Source organism: Gobio gobio (assembly GCF_949357685.1).
Source record: "Gobio gobio genome assembly, chromosome: 1".
NCBI classification, from domain to species: Eukaryota; Metazoa; Chordata; class Actinopteri; order Cypriniformes; family Gobionidae; genus Gobio; species Gobio gobio.
In genome coordinates this window covers 65,629,954-65,656,802 of record NC_137097.1, presented here as the reverse complement: position 1 = coordinate 65,656,802, position 26,849 = coordinate 65,629,954, and the positions used below count along the sequence as shown (strand labels likewise).

At 38.0% G+C, this 26,849-nt stretch overlaps 2 protein-coding genes across 4 annotated transcripts in view; one reads left to right on the top strand and one right to left on the bottom strand.

The window, feature by feature from the left end:
- Positions 1-2,311, bottom strand: part of dnaaf5 (dynein axonemal assembly factor 5) — a 29,623-nt gene extending 27,312 nt beyond the window's left edge. Inside the window, exons 1-2 of the mRNA XM_079822970.1 lie at positions 1,752-2,311; positions 1-157 (exon numbers count right to left, since the gene is read on the bottom strand). The exon at positions 1-157 is cut by the window's left edge and continues 28 nt beyond it. Of these exons, the coding sequence (XP_079679096.1) occupies positions 1-157; positions 1,752-2,283 (689 nt within the window). The 5' untranslated portion in view covers positions 2,284-2,311. The remainder of the gene's footprint in view (positions 158-1,751) is intronic.
- Positions 2,312-3,030: 719 nt separating this feature from the next.
- The window catches only part of prkar1b (protein kinase, cAMP-dependent, regulatory, type I, beta), a 91,626-nt gene continuing 67,807 nt past the window's right edge, over positions 3,031-26,849 (top strand). The window contains exons 1-4 of one of the 3 annotated variants that reach the window (XM_079835172.1): positions 3,031-3,079; positions 3,698-3,885; positions 10,961-11,131; positions 14,739-14,830. In XM_079835172.1, coding sequence (XP_079691298.1) covers positions 3,712-3,885; positions 10,961-11,131; positions 14,739-14,830 — 437 coding nt within the window. In that variant the 5' untranslated portion in view covers positions 3,031-3,079; positions 3,698-3,711. Of the gene's footprint in view, positions 3,080-3,697; positions 3,886-7,885; positions 8,003-10,580; positions 10,739-10,960; positions 11,132-14,738; positions 14,831-26,849 lie in introns of those variants that run through there. The other 2 variants (XM_079835173.1, XM_079835174.1) reach the window with 2 other exon arrangements.

Sequence of the window (26,849 nt, the reverse complement as noted above, 5' to 3'; positions counted from 1 at the left end):
GCCAAGTGGGACAAAACGTCATCTACATTTTTGCCTGCACTGTGCCGGATGACCGCGCCGGTGGCCTGTGTGGCCCAAACTCTCACTTGGGAATGCTGGTGAGAAATAGTCAGCAACAGAGGCTTCAGAAGACTCTCAGCCTGCAGGTGGAAATGATCTGGGCAAAGATAGACAGACAGAAACTTGCACATTAGGGCTGCACAATTAATCCAATTTGTAATCTTGATTACAATTACGGATACCACAATTACGTAATTGTTCAATAAAATGTAATCGCAATTACAAAAAAAAGTCCACATTTATTCTGTGTGCTTCTTTCTACAGGTTATCTTAGTTTTTTCCCCATTGTTTTATTTTTTTAGCTTTAGTATAACCATGCATATTTTTACTTTTTTTATTTAAAGAAATCAAACTTTTTCAGGAAGAGTGTTTTCAGCTTGTTTATTTAGATATAACAATATGGCATGCGGCCGCTTCAGATAATGGAATAAAGCTATTCTAAACATCATTCAATGCAAATTGTGATAATGGTAATTAATCATCGCAATTACAATTTCAAGGGAATAATCGACAATTATGATTTTTGTCATAATCGTGCAGCCCTATTGCACATTACTATGTACACTTAGTCTATGGTTGTCTAATTGATATATGAACATCTTAAAGGGACAGTTCGCCCAAAAATTATAAACCCGCCTCATGTCGTTCCAAACCCGTAAGACTTTCGTTCATCTTCAGAACACGAATGAAGATATTTAAATGAAATCTGAGAGCTTTCTGTCCCTCCATTGACAGCTACACAACTACCACTTTGACGCTTCAAAAAGTTCATAAAGAGATTGTAAAACTAATCCAAATGAATTGAGCCGTTTAGTCACAATTTTCTGAAGAAACTCCATCTCTTTATATGATGAACAGGTTTAATTTAGGCTTTTATTCGTATTTAAACATTGATCAGTGAACATAAACAGAAGCTCAACCGAACCTGAATAACACACGAGAATGAATCTCATTGGTTCTCGCATGTCAAGCGAACATGCTTGAGCTTCCGTTTACCACAACTGATGTGTGAGTTAGGATGAGATGTGTGAATTCAATCTGTTCATCATATAAAGAGATTGAGTCTCTTCAGAAAATGTGGACTAAACCGCTCAATTCATATGGATTATACATTTTACAATCTCATTATGAACTTTGTGAAGCGTCAAAGTGGCAGTAGCGTAGCTGTCAATGGAGGGACAGAAAGCTCTCAGATTTCATCAAAAAGATTTTAATTTGTGTTCTGAAGATGAATGAAAGTCTTTCAGGCTTGTGAGTAAATAAGGACAGAATTTTCATTTTTGGGTGAACTATCCCTTTAATGAGCCGGTTCATTTGCGCTTAATGTTTGGAGCTTTAACTTTCCAGGAAGGATTGGCCATCCCTGATATAGACAGTTGAGATACATTGTATAAGCATATGGATCATAAAGGTCGAGTAATATGTCTGTTTAGATTCATTATACAGGAGTTAAGTGGCAAACTGGCCTTAGACGTGTTGTGTATATACTGTATAGACATACAAGGCATCAGTCTGGCCGTTTTACCATGACAACCAACAACATACATGTACCTAAGACCAGTTTACTCAATAATCATGACTCCAAACAAACATACTACTCGACCTTAATGATACAAATGACATGTGAAAGAGTATTTATGCATAATATACTGTCTCTTAACGCACATCAACAGCTTATGGGACCCACTCACCAGGAACACGCTGTGCAAAACTGATGGTGCATTTACAGCTTTCTTTCTTGACTTCAGGGAAGGGATCTGTGATGGTTCTCTGCAGGATCCTCATCATGTCATCCAGGTAGGGGGCCAGCTGCCTGCCGCACAACTCCACCAGCAGAGACAGCATCTCCATCAGAGCCAGTCTGAGCTCCTCCGCCGGCTCCAGGAACTCCTTCCCCCCGAGCCTCTGCGCCAGGGCGGGCATGAGATAGGGCAGAGAGTCTTCTGGCTTGGGGACAGACCTGATAAACTCTGTGATGATCTGAATAGTAGAGTCTCTGCATGTCTCCGCGGGGTCTGACAGACATTTCAGCAGCGCCTTCAGCAGACCGGCGAAAAGCTCCTGCAACGCACCGCTGGACAACCGCTGCTCGATTGTTTCCCTTTTCACCGCTTCTAGAGCTCGTCTTCTAGCGCTTTTGTTATCCTCGTTTAAACAGTTTAAATGGCGAGCCAGGGATTTTAAAACATCCGCTGCAGCTCGGTCATCACTGGCGGTCGCCATTGCTCCTTCACGTGTTGTTGTTGTTGCTGCTGGTGGTTGTCATGGCGGTTGTTGCCACTACGACTGTAGATTGCGACAGCTAAGATTCCTTTACGGTAGATGCACATTCAAAACAGTTGAACTTTTATATTTTATTTATTTTACTATGGTCAGAGTAATATTTTTCACAAGAAAAAATATACAGATAATTACAAGACTTGTTTGTAACGAGATGGTGGCATATATAGACATATTTTTTTCAGCAAATTCTGTATTTGACAATATACAACACCAATCTAGCCTCTAAGCAGTTTGAATTACATGAATAACGTAAAAAAACCAGCTTATTATAAAATCATACATTTTTCATGTTTACTGTTTATATAGTTGCTCATTGGAAAAAAAAAATGCCATCTCTGCATATAAATGTGACATAAACATTCATGTTTGTAGAGGTTAGCTCTGTTTGGTACAAGAAAAAAAAGCTTGCGTGCTATTCTGGATGACGCACCGACCCATAATGACGCTGATTGGCTGAAACATGGGATAATTGAAAATAAATAAATAAATAAATAGCTCTAAAATAAACTAAAGTAATCTCACCCCATTACCATCTACATATGTGTGTGTGTGTATATATATATATATGTATATATATATATATATTTTTTTTTTTTTTTAAATGATGTATTTTATTAATGCCAGTGTCAGTGTCAGTGTCCAATCGGGAGACGGATTGACGTCACAGCGCTCGCGAGCAGCAGGACCAAACAAGCAACATCCCAGAGCGCGAGCCTTGCATCTCCGCCTCATAACGGTAAGCCAAATTACCATCAAATACGGTGACACGCGCGACCGTTTTCAGCTTAATATAACGGCAGATGCGGTTTTCAAGATAATGCACGCCTAAAACCATTTGCACACCGCATAGGTTTGTATTTTGAAGCGAATAAGCTGTGATAAAAACGTAAACAGGTGATCACAGAGTGATGCTCGAGCGCACCGACGCCTCGTTTTTTCACGCACGACTGAATGCGGTATCGGTTTCGTGAACGTACTATATAGGTCGAGAAAGATCATTGATGCTTCAGTTGTTGGGGATTTTTTTTTTTGGTGGGGGTGTTTGATGTGAATCAATGGCGGAAGTGAAATGTAAATATGTAACATGCAGAAGAATGGCCTACATGAATCAGTCTGGCTGTCATAATGTCTATCTATCTATCCATCTATCTATCTATCTATCTATCTATCTATCTATCTATCTATCTATCTATCTATCTATCTATCTATCTATGATATGATGTGTATTGAATACAAAGTGTGTTTTTCTAGTCACTCAACAAGCAGACATTATTTGAGAGAGAAAGATACACAGACTTAAGAAGGAATATATCTCTCCTCATCCCCCCTCCTTTGCTCTTTTCTCCTGCGGCAGAGATAGAAGATAAGATGGCCACCTCCTCCTCCAATCTGGAAGAAGATGAAAGTCTGAAAGGCTGTGAGGTTTTCGTGCAGAAACACAACATACAGCAGATCCTCAAAGAGTGCATCGTCAACCTGTGCATCGCCAAGCCCGAGCGGCCTATGAAGTTCCTGCGGGAACACTTCGAGAAGCTGGAGAAGGTGCGTTACTCTTACTCTATTCGCTCTGCGGGTCGTATGTTTTGTATAAGTTATGAATTCGCATCGGAAAGGGTGATGGTTAGGGATCTCGGCTGCTGACACAACGGATGTGGCTTCATTCCCATGGAGCTGGAGAGTTATTGAGATCATTGCCGTCCCATTTGGCTTGGCACTTAACCTCAAGATGCTCCGAGGGGATTGTTCCTGTAATGAATGTACTGTATATTGCTTTGGGGAAAAAAAAGTCTGGCTGAATACACTGTCAGTGTATTCATTGCTAATGAATGCCTTTGCCTTCCCTCAAACATTCATGATCCATGCCACTGTGTTAGCGTTCATAGTGATGTTCTTTATGTGACTTATAACTAATTTGGAATGAGAAATTATTGGTTTCTATTAACGCTCCTTTGATCTGTGTGTGTGAATACAGTGGACAGTACACTTAGACACTTTATCAGGATCTGTGAAAAATCTGTGAAGCTCATTTCCAGGTGTTAACATTGGGTTTTGGATATAGTACGGCTTTTTATAGTTTTACAGCAACTTGGTAAAACATCCTTTTACACACATAATTTCTTCTGTCTGTTTGCTCAAAGATTTACGCATTTCAATTAATAGTAAAATTACATTGAATTGAATCATCCTTACACATTTCTTTTGAATTGATTAAGGATTGATCAATTATTCAATTAAAATGTGTAAGGATTATTCAATTCAATTTGAGGGAATTGTACTATTAATCGAAATACGTAAATCTTATAAAAAGGCTTGCATTTTTTGAGTGTAGAATCTACAGTGAATCTCAACATTTTTGTCTCCCACGCCTCCCATATTCGGGAACAATATTCAAAAGTTTAAAATACTATTTTCTACCTTATTAAGTAATTTAGAGCTTGGTATAACTACAAAATATATATAAATCATTATATACCCATGGTATTTTAAGATTTATTTTAAGACTTCACGTTTTTGAATTCCTTACACTTTTCCAGTCATTTTTCCTTAAAATAAATATCTTAATAGAAATAAAACATGCAGTTTCTGCATATGTTAACGTGTGATATTGTTTCTAGTCCTGAAACAGGTTTGTGTTGCCTGACTTTGATATATATCTTCGACACAGTTTGCAATGCAGGCTGCAATATTAATAATATTACATGGTTTGTTTTAGAAATGCATATTTGACAGTGAGTTGACAGTAGAAGGAGGATGCAGATGTAAATTTATGTTCATCAACAAAAACATTGTAACATTTTATATGGTAAAATTGTAATATTCTGAGTTTTATTAAAATTAACCATTGGTCTTCCATAGTATCATACATTTAGATCATGATAACCACAGTTAAAAACACGCATATAGCTCTTCACTACCATGGTAAAATGTATCTATATGGTTTCTATAGTATTTGTATGAAAAACAGTAACCTAAAAACATTTCGTATAAATGCACAAATTCTATAGCTAAATAAAAATATGGTAATAATATTCCTTTATATACTAATATATACTTATGAATATATCCCACATTTCTGCCACAGTACCATGGTGCAGTTAGTGTCACAACAGTAAATCCATGGTAAATTATGGAAATTTGTAGATCGATAATCCTTCTGACTGTATCATTGCGCTCAATATTTCTAGTGTTTGTCAGCGCTGTTTTGTCTGGCTTTTAAGTAGTTTAAATCACAGAGACATTTGTGTTTTTCGCTGAATGCACGCGCTTCTCACTGGCTCTCACAGCGCTGTTTAGTGTCGCGTGACCGAGACCGATCAGAGTAAACGGATCTGCTGTAGTGAGCTCGCGCTGCGCTGCCATTTAGACTTTGACCCGAGTGGATAAATGGTCTGTGTGACACGGTTCAAATGAGTAACTGAATTTGTGCTTTCTTTTATCGACAATTTTGTCATCTTTTGATGATAACGCAAGGTTAGTTTCACTTTCAATTTAACGTTTTTCGCCGCTTCCACTAATTTTTTTTCTTCTTGTCGATTTTTCTTTGTCGGTAGAGCACGCTGACTGGCTGTTGTCACGTTTATTTCTGCTGTGTGATTGGTTGTTACATTAATCCATATCGAGTTAAAATGTCCAGAGTTTATCATCGTTATCAACATGTATTTTATCGCGATTCGATATTATATCGTTTATCGGCCCAGCCCTAGATCACATATATATATATATATATATATATTAGGGCTGTCAAAAGATTAATCGCATCCAAAATAAAAGTTTGTGTTTACATAATATATGTGTGTGTACTCTGTTAATTATTATTTATATATAAATACACACACATTCATGTATATATTTAAGAAATATTTGCATGTATATACTGTATATACATTTATATAATCTATAATATAAATAAATATAAATGTTTTATATATAAAAATAATATTTTTTTCTTAAATATATACATGCTTGTGTGTGTATTTATATATAAATAATAATTAACAGAGTACACACACATATATTATGTAAACACAAACTTTTATTTTGGATGCGATTAATCGCGATTAATCTTTTGACAGCCCTAACAAATATATATATATATATATATATATATATATAATGTGTATATGTATATGTAGTGGTGCCATTTTTTTCATCCCATTCAAAAGTTTGGGGTCGTTAAGATTTTGAGAGAAGATTGAGAGAAGTCTTTGTTATTTACACCAAGGCTGCATTTATTTGTACAAAATACATGTACATATTTCTATTTGAATATATTTTAAAATGTAATTTATCATGTGATGTTAAAGCTGAATTTTCATCATATTACTCCAGTCTTCAGTGTCACATGATCCTACAGAAATCATTCTAATATGTGACCCTGGACCACAAAACCAGTCATAAGTTGCGCGGATATATTGGTGGCAATAGCCAACAATACATTGTATGGGTCAAAATGATCGATTTTTCTTTTATGCCAAAAATCATTAGGATATTAAGTAAACATCATGTTCCAGGAAGATATTTTGTAAATTTCCTACCATAAATATATCAAAAATGTATTATTAGTAGTAATTTGCATTGCTAAGGACTTTTTTTTTGCACCCTCAAATTCCAGATTTTCAAAAAGTTGTATCGCGACCAAATATTGTCCTGTCCTAACAAACCATACACCAATGGAAAGCTTATTTATTCAACTTTCAGATGATGTCAATTTCAAGAAATGACCCTTATGACTGGTTTTGTGGTCCAGGGTCACATATGACGATTAGGCTGCTCAAGAAACATTTATGATTATAAATCGATGTTGAAAAAATGTTGTTCTGCTTAGTAATGTTGTGGAAACATTAACATTTATAAATGTTTTTAACGCTTCCTTGCTGAAAAAGTATTAAAAAAAATCTCATAGGCCCCAATAACGGTAGTGCACTTTATGTAAGTAGAAGTGCAACTTTTCAACTAGAATCAACATTCCCGTTCTCCCTCAATAGACAATTAGGGGTCATGCTGATGCTTTTTGATGTTGTTGCCCAATCTGTGTACAGATCTTATGAAAGTCACAGCAGTCATTCGTTTAGCTGGAAGTGCCAGTAACCGCATCCACACTCAGCAGCAACTGAACATCTTCTTTGATCATGTGCTCCAGGAACAACAGGCTTTTTCATACCCGCAGACGCTCGGGGCTTGGGCTTTTGTTAGGAATGGGCTTCTGCTGAGCCTCTGCTGGTTTAGGTGGAGCATCAAACAGCCGATGGGATTGTGTATTCATAGGACGTGATCAGATGTGCTGATACTGTACCCAGCACAAGACGTTTGCATGAAGTGAACGACTGTCCTTGTCTTCTCCTCATGACGCGTGTTTAGCGATAGCTTGTGTTTTTGAGGTTATTTGGTGTCATTTGAGCCGCTGGGTGAATGATGTTTACTGACCCACTTGCATTTTAGTCTTAGATGGATTTTAATCGCCAGCACTCACTCTCACTCTCTATCTCTCTCTCTCTCTCTCTCTCTCTCGCTGTCTGTCTGGCAACTACTGTTCATTTAGAAAGATGAATCCACAGGCTGCTAAAGGATACACACTCCTAACCCTATGTTGGTGTGTGAATGCGTGTATGAAAACTGTGCTGGATTAACATCGTCATGTAGGGCACAAGGCAACATAAGGGTGAGCAATTGATGACATGCTAACTTGATTTTTTTCCCCTTTTATAAAGAAATCGAATTAAAGCTTCTTTGGAATACAAGATTGCACAAGATGTCCATCTTGAGATTGGCATTCACCAATAATGTGAATTTGCTTGTCCAGTTAGCAAAAGTAGTATTTTTCTCATGTAGCAGTTGTAGAATAGTGCTGGAGGTTTGTCAATGATATAAATGAAAAAAATCAAATATACCACCATTAAAGTTTGGAGTCAGTAGTTTATTCTTCTTCTTCTTTTTAAAGAAATTAATACTTTTATTCTGCAAGGATGCATTAAATTGGTCAAAAGTGACAGTAAAGACAATTATAACATTACAAAAGATTTCAATTTCAAATACATGCTTTCTGATTTCACAGATTTCCGAGCACATTTGGACTCTTTATGTGTTATTTCATGGACAGGCCTGTTGATGGCTGTCTAAAGCTTTGGAGTGAGAGCATGTGTGTGTTTTGCCTGCATTTGTGTGTGGCATGTGCCCAGCTGTTCCTTTGCATCTGCGGGCCTTCACTTTGGTATTTGTGCCTTGGGATGTTTCAGAGGCAGATGTTTATGCCATTTTACAAACACTTTATCTTTTTATATCCTGTAAAAATTTTAATTGCAAAATTAACACACTGATATCAGATTTATAGAGGCCAGAATGCCATAGAAAATGTATCACTCAGGCAAGTAAGCACTAAGCAACCACATAAAAATGCACTAAAACCGCTCATGTCATTTTCACACTATCACTCACCGGCACCGGACACTTTATTAGGTAGACCTTACTAGTACCGGGTTGGACCCTGTTTTGCCTTCAGAACCACCTTAATTATTGTGGCATAGAGTCAACAAGGTGCTGGAAACATTCCTTAGAGATCTTGGAGATTTGTCGATTTCTGCAGATTTGCAGAATCTGAGATGATGCGAATTTCCTGTTCCACCACATCTCATGACTCTGGAGGCCATTTGAGTTTAGTGAACTCAAGAAACCATTTCAGCTTTGTGACGTGGTGCGTTATCCTGCAGGACGTAGCCTTCAGAAGACTGGTATACTGTTGTCATAAAGGGATGGACATGGTCAGCAACAATATTCAGGTAGGCTGTGGCATTTAAACATTGCTCAATTGGTACTAAGGGGCCCAAAGTGTGCCAACTGCCAAGAAAATATCCCACACACCATTACACCACCGTTGATACAAGGCAGGATGGATCCATGCTTTCATGTTGTTTACACCAAATTCTGTGTCGCAGCAGAATTCATGACTCATCAGACCAGGCAATATATTTTTTTTCAATCTTATCCATTTTTTTGTGAGCATGTGTGAATTGAAGCCTCAGTTTTCTGTTCTTAGCTGTGAGAAGTGGCACTCAGTGTGGTCTTCTGTTGCTTTAGCCAATCAAGGTGTGACGCATTCAGAGATGCTCTTCTGCAAACCTTGGTTGTTATTAGTGGTTATTTGAGTTAATGTTGTCTATTTATAAGCTTGAACCAGCCTGGCCATTCTCCTCTGACCTCTGGCATCATCAACAAGGCATTTTTGTTGCCACTCACTGGATATTTTCTCTTTTTCGGACCATTCTCTGTGAACCCTAGAGATGGTTGTGTGTGAAAATCCCATTTGATAAGCAGTTTCTGAAATATTCAGACCAGCCGGTGTGGTACCAACAACCATACCATGTTCAAAGTCACTTAAATCACCTTTCTTCCTCATTCTGATGCTCGGTATTGAGAAACGCCTATGATCAAGATTTTCTGCTGAAGTTCAAACTAAGTACGCTAAGTTCAGACTTGGATCCTTAGTAGTTCGAACTTGGTAAGTTCGACTCAGGAGTACAAGTCAGGTAATTCTGAAAATTACACAGCAGTGTATTTGATAACGGCACTCAGCTCGCTCTGGCTACCACGGTTATCTTTATATTTACAGTAAAATTAAGTATATTATAAAACTCCACGCTGCCTATTTTTGTTTTCTTTAAAAAAAAATCTCAATAGCCACGCAAATGTGGTTCAGGCAATGCGCACATTGATTATCTTCACTTCATGTAGGCTATATTTATAACAAAACAAAAATATAAAGCACAACTTTTCGTTTTCATTGAAAAAATAGGAAACATAGGCAATATGTACTCTTATTATCTTCCCTTTATGTACATGTATAATAAAATAAGCAGTTGAACAGGTATACCTAATAAAGTGGCTGGTGAATTTAGTTTTATGCATTTTTTTTTTGTTGTTAATTCTGACCCTCTTGCATGTGTTTGTTTGTGTATATTGCATATACATGTATTGATACGTGTAAATATATATATATATATATATATATATATATATATATATATATATATATATATATATATATATATATATATATATATATATATATATATATATATATATATATATATATATATATATATATATAAAAATATGCATATTATTACATATTAGATTATGGCATATATGCAACATATATGTTTACAAAATGCATATATAAATAAATATTACATATGCCTATGTCCACCCTATAAACAGTAGTGTACAGTAAGACCTGCACTGTGTAGCCTCTCTGACTAATCGTCTCACGGACACACACACATCATTTGTGCTGTGGCATGCAGCTTCATTGTTCTTCCCTTTATACGGGAATCTTTCACTGTCTCTCTCTCGCTCTGCCAGTGAAATCTCAGCGCTGTTGTGTCTGCTGTCTGTGCTCACAGTAGGTTTCAGTCTTTTAGACGCATTCGATTTTATCTGTAATTGTGATTTTTCATCGTAGCTTTACCCTCACCGTGTCTGCTGTTTTAACTCTGCACAGGTTTTTTTGGGTGTCCTGTGTAATGGCGATGAAAATCCAGCCCTTCACTAGATGGTCACAACCGTCTCGATGTGTTCAAATGGATGGTTAATCATATGTGTCATTCTCTTCCGCTCTCCACAGGAAGAATGCAAGCAGATCATGGCCCGTCAGAAGTCCAACTCGCAGTCAGACTCTCACGATGATGAAGTGTCTCCTCCTCCTCCAAACCCGGTGGTGAAGGCCAGGCGCCGGAGAGGTGGGGTCAGTGCTGAAGTCTACACAGAGGAGGATGCCGTCAGCTACGTCAGAAAGGTTTATAAAAATTGCAGTTCAATTTGCATTATTTTTAAGCACCCTGTTTTGGATTTGTCTCAGTATTCCTTTTAGTACTAGACCAGATTCAGTGCCGTGTTTTCACATTTAGATACGTTTTTTCATTGTAGATGACAAAAACGGGCATTCACGATACATTTGACTTCCATAATGTGGCATTTCTGAATCAAACAGAATATTTGTTTTCCTTTTCTGCACCACCTTAATTATAAACAACAAGTCGAAATATGCTTCGTATATGTTTTTTCTTTTGAATACATGCACTGATGAATTGTGCACAATAACACTAGGGACATTTGTTATGACCGTAAATAGACTCCAGTGATATTTAGTGTTATTTACTATTATAAAAAACTTACAAAAAGATTAACAAGTAATAAATGGATCATAACTATTTTATAAATATAATTTAGTACCATAAAATCCCCTAAAAAACCACGCAAGCAGCGCCAGAGGGTTTACAAAAATGATTTGCAATAGTTCTAGTTGACAATAATAGACTGATTTTGATGGTACGTTTTGATTCCAAAAATTTGTGGCGATTTGATAAGGCACAAATGATACTTAAAGGGGTCATGACATGAGATATCAAATTTGCCTTGATCTTTAGACATATAAGAGGTGCAAGTTTTTGTAGCATAAAACGTCCTCCTCGTTATAAAAAAGAATTTAATCAAGCTCCAAAAACAGCTCGTTTTGATATTGCGGATCTGTGACATCACACGGGCAAATACATTTGCATATGACTTCCTCCAGAGCAATCATCGACAAATAGTTATACATCACCGCATCACAGGCCCCGCCCACTGCCATTCAGTCGCTTAACGGCTCACGCTTTCCTACACCGAAGTGTCGCGTGTAATAGTGAGTGGCCGTTGATACTGTTTCCTATGCAGTGATGTTAGCCAATCACAACAGTGGCCGTTTACTGACAAGCCTTAAAGTCCCGGTGAACCGGAAGTTGCAACTGATTTTATTTCAGTGCTGTGACGTATTTCCAAGTGAAATGGAATATTGAATAGAGGGCAGGGTTTTACTTCAGCGCTCCTCCTCTCCATCTCTCGCTCATAGCAGACTCAACCCACGCCGTCAAACTGGCGTCATCGGAAAGGGAACGCCATTCCAGACCAGAAGTTACTTTTCAGATTTTGATTCAAGATTACCACGGCAAACAAATGTTTTCTGTGTATTAACTTGCACGGATTAATTGTTCACCCTAAGACCAGTAATGTGTCCTAACAAAGTAAATAAGATCAATTTTGATTTCATGAGGACTTTAAAGCATTAGTTCACTTCAAAATGAAAATGTCCTGACAATTTACTCCCCCATCTCCCCAAGATGTTAATGTCTTTCTTTCTTCAGTCGAAAAGAAATTACGTTTTTTGAGGAAAACATCCCAGGAGTCCACTGGAGGCAAGTTGAAGTGAGAGCCCAAGTGCAGTTTATTTACAGTGAATCCAAAACATGAACAGAAAACCAATAATCCAAAGTGAGTAAAGAGAAACAATGACTTGACTTGACTTGAACTTGACTTGAAATAGACTTGACTAGAAACATAAACAGACTGGACTTGAACCATGAACCAACACTCACCAAGAGCGGGTTAACACAAACAATACTAAACAAGGACACATGGCAAACATGAGGGTACAATGGAATCACATGACAAACCAGGAACACATGACAGTGAACATGAAACAGAACCAACACACTAGACATTACACCAACGGGTTGAATGTCCAGATCAATGCAGTTTTAAAGGGCTTCAGAGGCTCTGCACAATCCCAGCCGAGGAATAGGGTCTTATCTAGCAAAACCATCTGTCATTTAAAAAATAAATAAATAAATAAATAATACTTTTACCACAAATGCGTGACTTCGTGTTGTGCTTCTTCCCTACGTAAGGTCTCGTCGTATGTGGAATTACTGACCCAGTGATACCACAATGTTTATTTGGCACTGGGTCAGTAATTCAACGTATGTCACGGACGTGACCTTTCCGACGTGACGACGTCATACGTAGTGAAGAAGCACAACACCGAAGTCACGCATATGTGGTAAAAGTATCCCGCTCTGAAGCCATTTGAAGCCCTTTGAAACTGCATTGATTTGGACCTTCAACCCATTGGTTTGCCGTTGAATGCCATTGTATGGAGAAAAATCCTGGAATGTTTTCCTCCAAAAACTGAATTTCTTTTCGACTGAAGAAAGAAAGACATGAACATCTTGGGTGAGATGTAAATTATGAGTAAATTATCAGGACATTTTAATTTTGAAGTGAGCTAATCCTTTAAAGCAGGGTTCCTCAAACTCGGTCCTGGAGGGCCACTGCAGAGTTTAGCTCCAACCTAAATCAAACACACCTTCCTGTGATTGTCTAGTGATCCTGGATGCCTTGATTAGCTTGCTCAGGTGTGTTTGATCAGGGTTGGAGCTAAACTCCGCAGGACAGTGTCCCCCCAGGACCGGGTTTGAGGAACCCTGCTTTAAAGGATCTGCCCTTTAAAAACAGATCATTTCAGAATGAGGGTCAGAATGAAGTCAGTTGAAGTTTAAACTAATTGCACATATGTTTTTGGTCAAAAAACTTTATTAACATTATAAGGCCCCGTCCACACGGAGACGCGTTTAGCTGTATACATAAAAATGTTGTACCGTATCATCATTTCATCCACACGAATCTGGCGTTTTGGGAGCATGAATCCGTTATTTTTTGAGTGAATAAATCTGAAACCGACACCCTTGCGTTTTCGTGTGTACAGCCAAACCATATATTTTGTAAAATGGTGATGTCATCACACCACGTCCAGCACAGGAAAGACTAGAAAGGGATACAACTACAGGCACTGGGCATGCGCACATCAACATTGCGTCATTTAATTACTGTATTTGCATTATTGTAAGGGTAGGTTTAGGTTTGGGGGAGGTGTAGGCACTAATAAAACACAATCTGGTAAGTAGCACATTTATTTATTGTTATTTTATTGTGAGATTTTGCCTCACTTCCTACCATTGCTGTACCCCTCCTAGCCACAACTCTTCTTCTCCATTTTTAGTGTATTTCTGTGGCAGAATTAGAGCGCCACACACTGGCCTGGCATGTATACTACATCGTTTTGAGTCGGTTTTAGTGCTCTCGTGTGGACGCGGATATTTCTTGAAACGAGGGGGAAAAAAGATCGGATAAGGAAAGCTCTGGCTTCGTGTGGACGGGGCCTAAGTGAACCTCAAAACAAAAATCCATGTCATGACCCCTGTAATAACCGCAAACCCTAAGTACTAAACATCCATACACAACACGTCCTGCGTCATTTGTGCTACAGTATGAAAATGAACGCTTCCTCAAATCTTGGACATTGTTGAGAAGTGGTGTGCTATTAAGTTAATTTTAGTTCATTAGCGTTTTTTTGCCCTCAGTATGATAAAATATATAAAGAATATCACTTGAGGTTGGGCTCTTTTTAACTTGTGCTCACATTTTCTTGTGAAAATAGTCATACGCAAATGTAGTTAAATAATGCCAGGAAAACCTAATAATTTGTGTGATTTAATCTAGTAATGTATTGTTTTCTTTGGTTATTATAGGTCATTCCAAAGGACTACAAGACAATGACCGCCCTGGCCAAAGCCATCTCTAAGAATGTGCTGTTTGCCCACCTAGATGACAACGAGAGAAGGTAAATGCTCATAATCTCAGATAGTTTGTTGTCAGTTCACACTATAATCCTTTATCATGAAGTCTTTCCTATGAATCGGGTCGCATTGTTTGCAGCTGGTTTCTTGTTGTCAGCACTGGTCTTGTGTGCGTTTAGCGGGGTGAGGGTGTGAGTCGTGTCAGAGGGGATTGTGAGTAGCCACTGTATTCGCTCTGTTGCTCTCGTCACCATGGCAACTCGCGTCGAAATAAAACGAGGCATTGTGTCCGACAGTAGTGGAAAGTGTGTTTTAATGTGGGTGTGGGGAAATAGCGTTGTGTGGATTGTTGGCTTTCGAGTCGGGGAGATGCCACAAACCCTAAACAACAACGAGAAGAAAAAAGCCTCTCCCAGCCTACCAGGAATTTTCGCTCAGGTTGCTCCGTCTTTGTGCATGGAATACAGTTTCACTGCTGAGGAGAATCCATTATGCATACAGATCCACCATGAAGGGAACAAACTCTCAGCTTTCTGCTTTTAAACCCTCTATGAGAACACACGAAACGCCCCAAAACATCCAGCACTCAGCTGGAAATTCACCACACTTATTATCAGGCTTTCTTGCCAGGGACTGCAGATGCATGCTATCGTGTTTTAAGATTGATATCATTTTTTTGGCTGTTGTGAATGTATTACGGTCACCATTTATCAGAATTACAAGCAAATTTAGTTGGAAAAGACTGATGGCTATCTCGTATTATACATCATCTTAAGACTTCTTAAGGCCTATGTTGTCTTTTGACGGAAAGCTCCAGAACACCCTTCATAGTTATGACTCAGATTCGTGGAGGACATTAACATTGTTTCCATGGTTACCGAATCTTTGCTCCTGGCAACGGAATGGCACGATGTCCTATTATCTGCATGTGTGTCTGAGATGGCTTGACGTGGTCATACCGAGGTGCAGCGGATCATGACTCTGCAGTATCTGGACAGGAAAATGACATTATGTCAGGATCATTTCATGTTAGTCTGACATGTTGCAGATGCACTGCGAACCGTCTGGGGTTCTTTTAACCAGAGTTACACTTTAACCAGAATAAATAAGCACTTTAATTAGAAATAATGGAATATTTTTGAGGTCAGTAAGATTTTTCTTTTATGAAAGTATCATTTTTATTTTACCATAGCCCTATTATGCTATTTTAAAGGTTCCTAATTTTGGTTTGGAGGTCTCCTACAATAGATTTACATGCATCAAAAGTCAAAAAGCACTTCTCATAATATACATTGCACATCACCTCATTCCTCAAAGACTCTTAAAACAGTTAGTTAGAAAATTCAGTCTCTATAAACCCCTCCTTTCCCCTGTTTTAGGAGACAATAACTTTATTCAGGGCTGTAACCACCATAGACAATGAGGGTGACAGGTCCCCCTCAATATTTGATATTTTTGATGCTGCGCTGCTGTTCTCCATTACACACCGCTCTGTTTGTTGCTAGGATTACACATGGGCCGTAAAAAAAACGCATCTTCACTACCTTCCACTGAAGAAAAGTGAAGCCACCAACGTCCGAATATGGCACTGACATCTTGCGCTGATTTGGGACCCGAGTCTTCGCAGTAGTAAACGTGGGACCGGAGTCTACGCAGTTATAGAGCAGGAAGTAGAGCCGCGATATCAAAAGCCGGCCCACACTCTCGCAGATGCAGAACAATTCATTATGTCGGTGTGAAATAAACCGTTATGGAAATGTAGAAATGAAAGCTAGTCAAGAAGCCGTCAATCTCAGCTGTCACACCACCCGTTTTTATAGCATCAAATAACAAACTAAAACCAAATTTATTTAAAAAAACGAACACTTGAAATTACATCAGCGTGATAACAGCCTAAAAGGACATAAACCATCTTTGGGGAAAATTATTTGAAGTGTAATTTGATTGTTTAGTCTGTCTTGTATCCCATTAGAATACATGGAGGGGTGGGGGTTATAAGCTAAATTGAGACCAACCACCTGGGGGCGATCGAGACGTTTTGGCTTCACTCTTTAGGACGTTTGCGGCATGCTCGGGATGACAAAAGTAAAATGTTCAGTGATGGTGGTCCAGTGGGTTAAACCATACCTGATATGCAGAAGGTTGCTGGTTCAATCCCAGTGGTCACCACCAGTGTGTCCTTGAGCAAGGCACTTTACTCCATGTTGCTCCAGGGGATTGTCCCTGTACTAAGGGCACTGTAAGTCGCTTTGGATAAAAGCGTCAGCCAAATGCATACAAGTCCTATTTTTTTTTCTGCCTCAGCGGTCTAACAGCGCTCGTCACTGTCAGAATGAGTGAGATGGCCAATCAAATCAAAGAAGGCGGGACTTACTGTGAGTGCGAATTCCAACGCGGCACTCAGTTATAGCAGTGAAAGAGTGCATTGTAAGATGTAAGTAGCTAAACATTTAATATCTGACAACTGTTTTACGATAAAAACGCTCTGTGACCGTCAGTAATATCAAGTGATGCAAACTACTTGACATTTTTTATGAAATTTCACCATTTTGAATTGAAAATATGACATTATTTATGTAATTTATAACTTTTAGCATTTTTACATATTAGGCAGATGAAAATAAGAGTGATGTATGCATATTTAACAAAAATATTATTTGCGAATAGTTTACTTCATAACTACAATAGAACTGGAACTTTTACCGTTCTTATTTCTTTTTCTTTATTTCCTTAAATCCCCTTTAATAATTTAGGCCCTGTCCACACAAATCTTTTTCTATGTGGTTTGGCCGTTCGTCCACACGCAAATATCCGGTCAGCGGTCACTGAAACCAAACTTTTTTGAAAACTCCTGCCAGGGTGAAAATTTTTATAAACTCTGGTTGCAGTGGTGTCGTGTGGACAGTGAAACCCGAGATTTTGGCTTGTTGCGTCAGAACCGGAACCGGCGGTAACATTTTTCCATGCTTCTGATTGGCCAACATGGCTTTACGGTTAGGGTTATATTGCCACCTGTTGGTTTGGCATGCCCTTGACAGCGCTTCATAGCATGTCTTGCGTTTTCATGTGGATGCAATCACACACACACGCACAAAACTTTGCCCCCCCCCTCTCAATGTCTAAGACATGGTTACTATTTGTCGTGCACTTTGATCTTTAAATCTTTGCAGACCTTCTACATTCACAAACAGCTATATTACACACTGCATGAAAGGTAATATCTGAAAAGCATAATTGGCATACATTAAAATGATCACATGTGACAGTAAAGAATAAACAATCCTGATTTGTTTCATATTTTCCACAAAAAATATAAAACAAACTTTTTTTCAACTTTGATAATAATCAGAAATGTTTCTTGAGCATCAAATCATCATGTTAGAACAATTTCTTTAGGATCATGTGACACTGAAGACTGCAGTAATGATGCTGAAAATTCAGCTTTAGTTATTTGAAATTGTAATAATATTTCACAATATTGCAGTTTTTACTGTACCTGGGTCAGCATAAGAGTCTTCTTTCAAAAACGTTTTTAATGGTAATATGTGTTTTTTTGTTTAAATCTTGATTTACAGCCACTACGCTACTACAATCCCAAATTTGTGCGCTGTCAGTAAACTCAAAAGTCAACAGGATACACCAGCAAAAGGTTCATATGCTTTGCAAATGTTAGCATCATTGTCACCACTGGCACAGTTTTGGCTGTTTGCTCTTGCAGGCGTTCACACATATGGCCATATATAGTAGAACATGCCATACACTGTTTACTTTATTATACTGCAGTCAGTAAGAGCGTCTTGTTATGATCACTGGAGACACAAGGCCATATGTAATCACTACTGCTGGAGTTAAACATTACAGCTAGATGGCAGATATTGTAAGGGAGTAACTGGCATGTGGCATAGCCCACCCTAGGGCCCACCCTACAGGTTATTTGTTGTCTAGTGTGGTTTTGTTGCCATGGCAAATAAAAGCAGTTACCTCATGGTGGCATGGGAATAGCCCAGTGGCAAATTTAATGCAGGAGGAAATCTGCTGCTGAACTTGACCTTGGGAGTCAGGTCGGCATTAAAGAAATATAAGTAAGTAGTTAATAGAAGCTTGCTGGTTTTGTAAGCTGAATGACATTATTCTTGCACAAAAAAATTATATTTTCATCTATTTTATGATGTCCTCCTTTCACTGAAGTGAAAATTGTGGAGCTTTTATACTGTAGGCTACATGTGCATGCTTCTGTGAGACTTTTTTTTTGAGAGAGGGGGATTTAGGCTTTACACGTATATACATTTTGCTGGGATAACAGGTGCAAACCAAGGTTTCTATTTCTTTCTTTCTTTCGTTCAGTTTTTGTTCACACTAATTGTAATGCTGTGCCAATTCAAGGGCATTTTTATTGTAAAAAAAAAAAAGAAAGTGGTGTCTTTGATGTGGAAATGTTTGTATTGTCCGTGATGAACAAGCAATTATCTTCGTGCAAAAATAAGTAATTCTGAGGGCCATTGTTACATTTTAGTTTTAAAGATAATTAAAAAAGTCTTAAAAGGATTATTCGTTTTTATTATTATTATTTATTTTTTACTATCACTATTTTTAGGGCTGTCACTAACGATTATTGTGGTAATTGATTAATCGGATATTCTTTTTTGTGGTAATAAGAATAGAAGTGAACTTTAGCCTTTAAAAATGACTCAAAATGTTTACATTATAGCAATGAGGCAATAATAGTGGTTCAAATAAAGAATGAAAAGCAAGTAATCATGTTTTTTTGTGCAACACTTTTAAAATGCATCATGTAATATACATAATCATAAACATAATCAACATTATTATAACAAATGCCTGCAGAGGCCAACGGCCTGATGATTGTTATCGTTTTACAGCATGATCAAATCCTTGTTTATCTTTGGCCAAACGACATTTAATTCAAATGTTCACTTAATCTTTAATATTTGGCCACTTCTCTACCATAGAAAAGCCACAGCCACTGTAATGTCTTGAACAAGAACATGCGGACATCAAAACAAGCAAACTCTTGTGCTCTCCTGTGTTGCCGTAGGTTTATAAATTATTTACATTACAAATCTGGTGAAATGGTGTATGTTGCGTTCCCAGATGAACAACCTAAACAAACAGCACACGCAGAGACTGTGTGTGTGTGTGTGTGTGTGTGTTTGTGTGGAGCAGCATTCACTGTGAACGGAGCCGCTCTTGAAGAAACTGGTAACCTGATTGCATGTAAATAATTAACGTGTCGCGCTTGACTCGCATATATTTACTTAATTGAATCGCAGCCATTGCAATTTCACAATAGCACTATGCTGTATTATGATTTTAAATGGTTATATTGTGCATCCTTAGAAAACAGTCTAATACTGTACTTCAAGTATTTTGCCGGTTAATTGACATAGCTAAATTGCAATTGAGTTGCACTGCTGTAAGAATTTGGGGGTAAATGTTAAAAATAAAATAATACAATGTATAAAACCCTATTTATTTCTAAAATAGGCTTCATTTTCTTAATGCAAACTTTCTTTTATTTTTTTGTCATTTGATTTTGGGTGAAATATGGTCTGTTCTTGACAGGTTTTGTGAGTTTCGCCTTACTACTGTCAGTTTATATTTAGTTTTTGATTATATCATACAGGGCTCGACATTAAGCCTGTTCACACGCTTGTCCTTCGGACAAGTAAATCTGTTATTCACTTGTCCGAGTAAAACATTTGATTGTCCGGATTTTTTTTGTAAATATAATCTATACTGAAGCAATATTCTCACCAGTGTTTAATCAGCTTTGACATATTTTAAATATGCATATGTCATATTTGTACCTTTTTATAAAGGGCATTTTTCCATAATCTTATTAAATATAGGGTATGCTTCGGCTTTCCTTTTATATTCTTAAATTTGATCAATAAATTAAATTAGAATAAGACACTATAGGCTGTTACCAATTAAATTAAATCATTTACACTGAAAAATGACAACTGCATTAAATAATGTTATGAGATTATTTTAAATATTTTTGAATATACAAATAAGAAATGTTGGAAAGATGAAACTAAACCACCTGTAGGTGGCAGCATGTGACCGTCTTAAGGAGCGAGTCATTGAGTCGATTCAGTGAAACGGCTGAATCATTCAAGAATTTGGCGGTCGTTTACGAATAGGCCATTGAATCTTTTATTCAACCGATTCATTAAAACGCTGAATCATTCACTAACACACACTAGCCGCGTTTCCATTACAGATTTGCGCAAAACTTTTGCGATATTTTCTAAAAGTCGACAAAAAAATATTGCGAAATGACAGCGTTTCCATTAACTGATGTTATGCGACTAAAACATTTGTTTTCCTCTCGTGATAAATCATTCCAAAAATCATGCTACGTATGTTGTTAGGTTTATGTATATCCCAGCCACCGCACGACATTATTAGGCTATTAATGGAAAGAGACGTGCGTGTTATAGCACTGATGGCAAGGAAAGCACCTTATACACTTGAGCGGCACATATGAGGTGTTATGATAAATTGTGGCATTTGATATTCTATTGTTTTTTTATGAGTTTAATAAAGAACTTGTCTTCTGTCCAAACATACCATCATCTGTAAAGAATGATCCACTTTTACATACGGCAGGTTATTGTGACGCTGCCACATACAGAGACGAGCGAAAAGTTAGAATTTGCATGGTGGTAACTCAACGGTTTTTTTTTACCACTTCGTTATTTTGGCTCGGAATTTCGTTTTTTGGAAATATAAACTGAATTTAGAAATGCTTTTGAAATGAAAAACTTTGCGTTTAATAAACAAAATATATTTTTGAAATGAAGACAGCGTTTGGAGTGCAGTGCAAAATAATCTGTTCCCTGAGTCCACGGCCTTTGCTGTTATCGTGAGTAATAAAAGGGAGTAATAAGTTAGTGAGTAATAAGGGGTAAATAAAAGTAGACAGTTTATAGTTTATAATTATGTCTTGCACTTATCTGTATGGCTAAAAATTACGGAGTATTTTAAGTTTCCGCTGGAATAGCCTAAGGAAAAAAATCATCAAAAGGCGACAACGACTTCGTCGGAAAGAGGGTTAAAGAAAACGTAGCCTATTTAGTTTCATATAGCTAGGCTATGTCTAAATATTATAATCTTTTAATTTCATATGTTGATTATGAAAAGTGAGCAGCATGAGTAAAGCACATAATCAGATGCGCATATGTCTGGAGACATGGATTTTGATCACAATTGAATTGTTTTCTAGAAAGTCTTTCTTTAAAATTAATTTCGTTTTGTATAAATTGTATTTAAAATTTTGATCAGTGTTTAATCAACTAGCTGTAGGCTATAGCCTATTTAATAAATAAGAAGCAAACCAAGATCGTCGGGAATGGATAGACCTAGTCTTTTAGCAAGGCTGAAACTATAGCGTCTTTCTGTTTTAATACATTTCTTGAATATATGTCATAATTACAGTAGGCCTATAGATAGTTATGATATTTGTGGTTGTACCGGGGTCTGTCATTATAAAGTTACGCCACTTTCCTTATTAGGAGAAAATATGTCGTTTTAACGACATAAGATCTCGTACATACTTGAGTGGAAAAAAAATAATATGTAACCCCTATGTGAGAGCAATGCGTGACCGTACCAGGTGACCTGTAAATGCGAAAAAACTGTTTCCATTGCAGTTTTGCGAAAATGTCCTTTTTCGAATTGCCTGAAAAACCACCTCATGCGAGCGTAAAAACTTTTTTGCGATATATGGGAGTTTTTGCGAAATTGACGCGTTTCCATTGGGCGTATTTTCAATTCGCAATTTCAGTTTGCGCAATTTGAAGGGTAATGGGAACGCGGCTACTGTTGCTGTGAGATGCGTTACGGTTCTGCTGTGATATTTGTTTGGAACTATTTTCGCTGCTGAAGTAGAACAAAAACAGTCCATATTGCTTCTAAAATGTAAGTGACTTAATGTTAATTAATTGTTTATGGAACTGGCGTATGAAATCAGTGTCATTTTCAGTCGTGATGGTATTCAGGAAAACAACACTCTTGTTAGTGTAATGTTGCTTAACTTTATCATATGTTATAAATATAAAAACTGCACAATTTTAACTGTGTATGTTAACTGAGTTTCTCTGTGTGAGCGGCGCTCATTTGTTTTCGATTTTCTCCTCGATAGGCTGTGCGAGCCTCAACAGCGCAACCTTGTTAACGTCAGTTCGTTTTATATTATCCACTATCGATCTCCACTTACACTAACTGAATGCAGAATCATTATTGCACTTTGGTGATTTCCTAGTTATTTTTGGTTTTGACGTTTTAACCAGGATTCAACCAAAATTGTTTTTTACTTGCCCCTTCAAAAAATCCACTTGTCCCGGACAAGCGTTAATGTCGAGCCCTGTCATACTTCTTTTATATTGCTTCATTCCAATGTTTCTTTAATCTCTGCTATTGTTTGCACTGTATGTATGTTGAGTAAAGCCAAAGTGCATATTCTGACTGTTATTTTACCCATAAACACAAGTGGACATATGAGCCCTCAGTCACAGCCCATTCTTCATTCCTTGATCCTGATGGCCCCAACTCTCCCTCTCGCCTCAGGGGCCCTGCAGCATCTCAAACAACAGAGCATTGTGTTCTAATTAAAAAAGCACAATACCAGTAATCAGCAGTAACGAGTGCTTGAGCTGCAATGAACCACTGAACTGAGTAGCTACTGTATATACAGAGACATTGTCCGTTTGTTTTTTAAATTCCATCAGAACGGACGTTGTGTTGTGGTTTTGCATGCACACGTTTCTGCACGTACTGTACATGAAATAAATCAGAGTGTGCATGTACGTCATGCTTACTAGAATTTGACAGATAAGCCTGTGGAGATTAGCAGGGCCTCGTATTGTTTGCTATATAAAATAATGTTTTCTTTCGTATAACATCATCACAGCTCCAAACTATGGGTAACATAATGCTGCTAAATAAAATAAGCGCATGGTTAGTTTGATTTGAAACTGTTTTGATGGGGGATAATTGTCTCCTGATAACTCAGAGTAGTTTTATCGTGTCCAAACACATCTGTTCAGCTCCCCTTTATAATGTTAACCTGCTTTTAGCATAATGGCTATCTGGTTTCCTGCTCATATCTGATATAAACTTCACACTGTGATTGTGGGGAACAGCTGTTTCACGCACCTGCAGACCAGACAGTACTATTAAAAATGACCTTTAAAGTAGACAGTCACGCTTTTGTAATGCTAGCTAGTGTGGCTATTGAGTTTCGAATGCAGTCCAAGTCGAAAAAGAAAGGTGGATTAGGTAGAACTTTGTCAAAAAATTATAATTTTTTTTTTTATTTAGCTAAAAATTTACTTGGAATTGTAAAAAATAGAAAAGGACAAGGACAAACAAGAGTGGCTTTTCCACCGTCAGGCCAACCGGTTCTGGTACAAATGGTTCCAGTTATACACTATATTGCCAAAAGTATTGGGACACCCCTCCAAAAATCATTGAATTCAGGTTTTCCGGTCACTTCAATGGCCACAGGTGTATAATGTATTGTACCTGTACAATAAGTCAATTCGTGAAATTTCCTCACTTCTAAATATTCCACACTCAACTGTTAGTGGTATTATAACAAAGTAGAAGCAATTGGGAACAACAGCAACTGTTGAGCGGGGTCAGCGCATGCTGAGGAGCACAGAAGTCACCAACTTTCTGCAGAGTCAATAGCTACAGACCTCCGAACTTCATGTGGCCTTCAGATTAGCTCAAGAACAGTGTGTAGAGCTTCATGGAATGGGTTTCCATGGCCGAGCAGCTCATCCAAGCCTTACATCACCAAGTGCAGTGCAAAGCGTCAGATGTGGTGGGGGTAAAGCACGCCGCCACTGGACTCTAGAGCAGTGGAGACTTGTTCTCTGGAGTCACCAATCACACTTCTCTGTCAGGCAATCTAATGGACGAGTCTGGGTTTGGCGGCCAAGTGTAAAGTTTGGTGGAGGGGGGATTATCGTGTGGGGTTTTTTTTCCCCCAGGGATTGGCCTTGGCCCCTTAGTTCCAGTGAAAGGAACTCTTAATGCTTCAGCATACCAAGACATTTTGGACAATTTCACGCTCCCAACTTTGTGGGAACAGTTTGTGGACGGCCCCTTCCTGTTCCAACATGACTGCGCACCAGTGCACAAAGCGTCGGTCCATAAAGACATGGATAAGCGAGTTTGTTGTGGAGGAACTTAACTGGCCTGCACAGAGTCCTGACCTCAACCCGATAGAACACCTTTGGGATGAATTAGAGCGGAGACTGAGAGCCAGGCCTTCTCGTCTAACATTAGGGCCTGACCTAAACCTTGTGGAAAGCCTTCCCAGAAGAGTTGAAGCTGTTATAGCTGCAAAGGGTGGGCCATCTCCATATTAAACCCTACAGATTAAGAATAGGATGTCATTAAAGTTCATGTGCATGTAAAGGCAGACATCCCAAAACTTTTGGCAATATAGTGTATTTCCACTTGAGCTTGGTTCGTCACAGCACGATTACAAACAGTTCTCGAAAAGTGCGTGTATCGCCGTCGCCTATCCTAGCGCACCATTTGAGCAAAGTAAACACAAGTTAAAAAAAATAAAATATAAGAAATGTCTGATCATCCTCCATAACACGGTCGCTATTTAGATCTCATAAACGATTTCACTACCAAGGCAACAAAGAACACATTTATATTACATTCAAAAGAGGTCAATTATCAGCCTCAAGGTGGAATATGAAACCATATCAGTACTGGCTGAGCCAGATCGGCACGGAATGGCTAACCGTTTCGCCCGTGGAAAAGCGGCTAACTGTCTCTGAAGTGTGAGTAATTAGTTAGCATTGTTCAGTGGATGGATGGATCTGTCTCTAGAGAATCTCCGGTCTGTCAGCACCTGCACGTTAGCTAGATAGACCACTTTAGTGATGTGGAGCATTCTTTGCTTGCTTTCTGTATACAATGTATTCCTAGTTTGAATAAACTTTTCTTTTTAATGGCAAACCATTGTTATTTTTTTCTAATTCGTAAAGAGCAATAAGGTACTTAAAGGGTTAGTTCACCCAAAAATGAAAATTCTGTCATTAATTACTTACCCTCATGTCGTTCGACACCCGTCAGAACAGAAATGAAGATATTTTAGTTGAAATCTGATGGCTCTGAAAGGCCTCCATTGGCACAATGGCACGGTTCACTCTCAAGACCCTTAAAAGGTACTAAAGACGTCGTTACAAAGTCCATCTCACTACAGTGGTTCTAAAATAACTTTATGAATCGGCAACAATCGTTTTTGTGCGCAAAAAAACCCTAAATAACGACTTACATAGTGATGACGATTTCAAAACACGGCCTCATGAAGCTTCGAAACGTTATGAATCAGTGAGGCAAATCATGATTCGGATCGCGTGTCAAACCGCCAAACTGCTGAAATTTGGCGATCCAAACTGCTGATTCGACTCACTGATTCATAACGCTTCGAAGCTTCGAAGCCTTTCAGAGCCATCAGATTTCAACTAAAATATCTTAATTTCTGTTCCGAAGATGAACGGAGGTCTGACGGGTGTCGAACGACATGAGGGTAAGTAATTAATGACAGAATTTTCATTTTTGGGTGAACTAACCCTTTAATGTCCCCTAGGTAATGTAGTCAATAATTGTATCCCTTAAAACTCATCTTTAATCATCAAAATGACATTTAAATGTCTTCATGCCTTAAACTAGCTTAAATGTAACTCTACACCCTTGCCTCATTTAGTAGGGCTGAGTAAAAATATTGATTTCTCGATTTTAATCGATTCTCATTTTTACCAACCGATATCGATTCTTAAATCCCAAGAATCGATTATTCATCCTGTTTTCAGTTGATGAATGAACGGGAAATTGTAGCGTGCCTCCCATACAATAAATGGCAATAATATTTGTGCTTTGTTACGATTGATATGAAACAAAGTCTCAGATTTCAAATTGCGTCCAATTTATTACGAAATTCAAAAACATAAATACTGTTTTGGCGCTTTGACGTGGGATCACTTGTGGCGCAGCTCAGCTCAATTG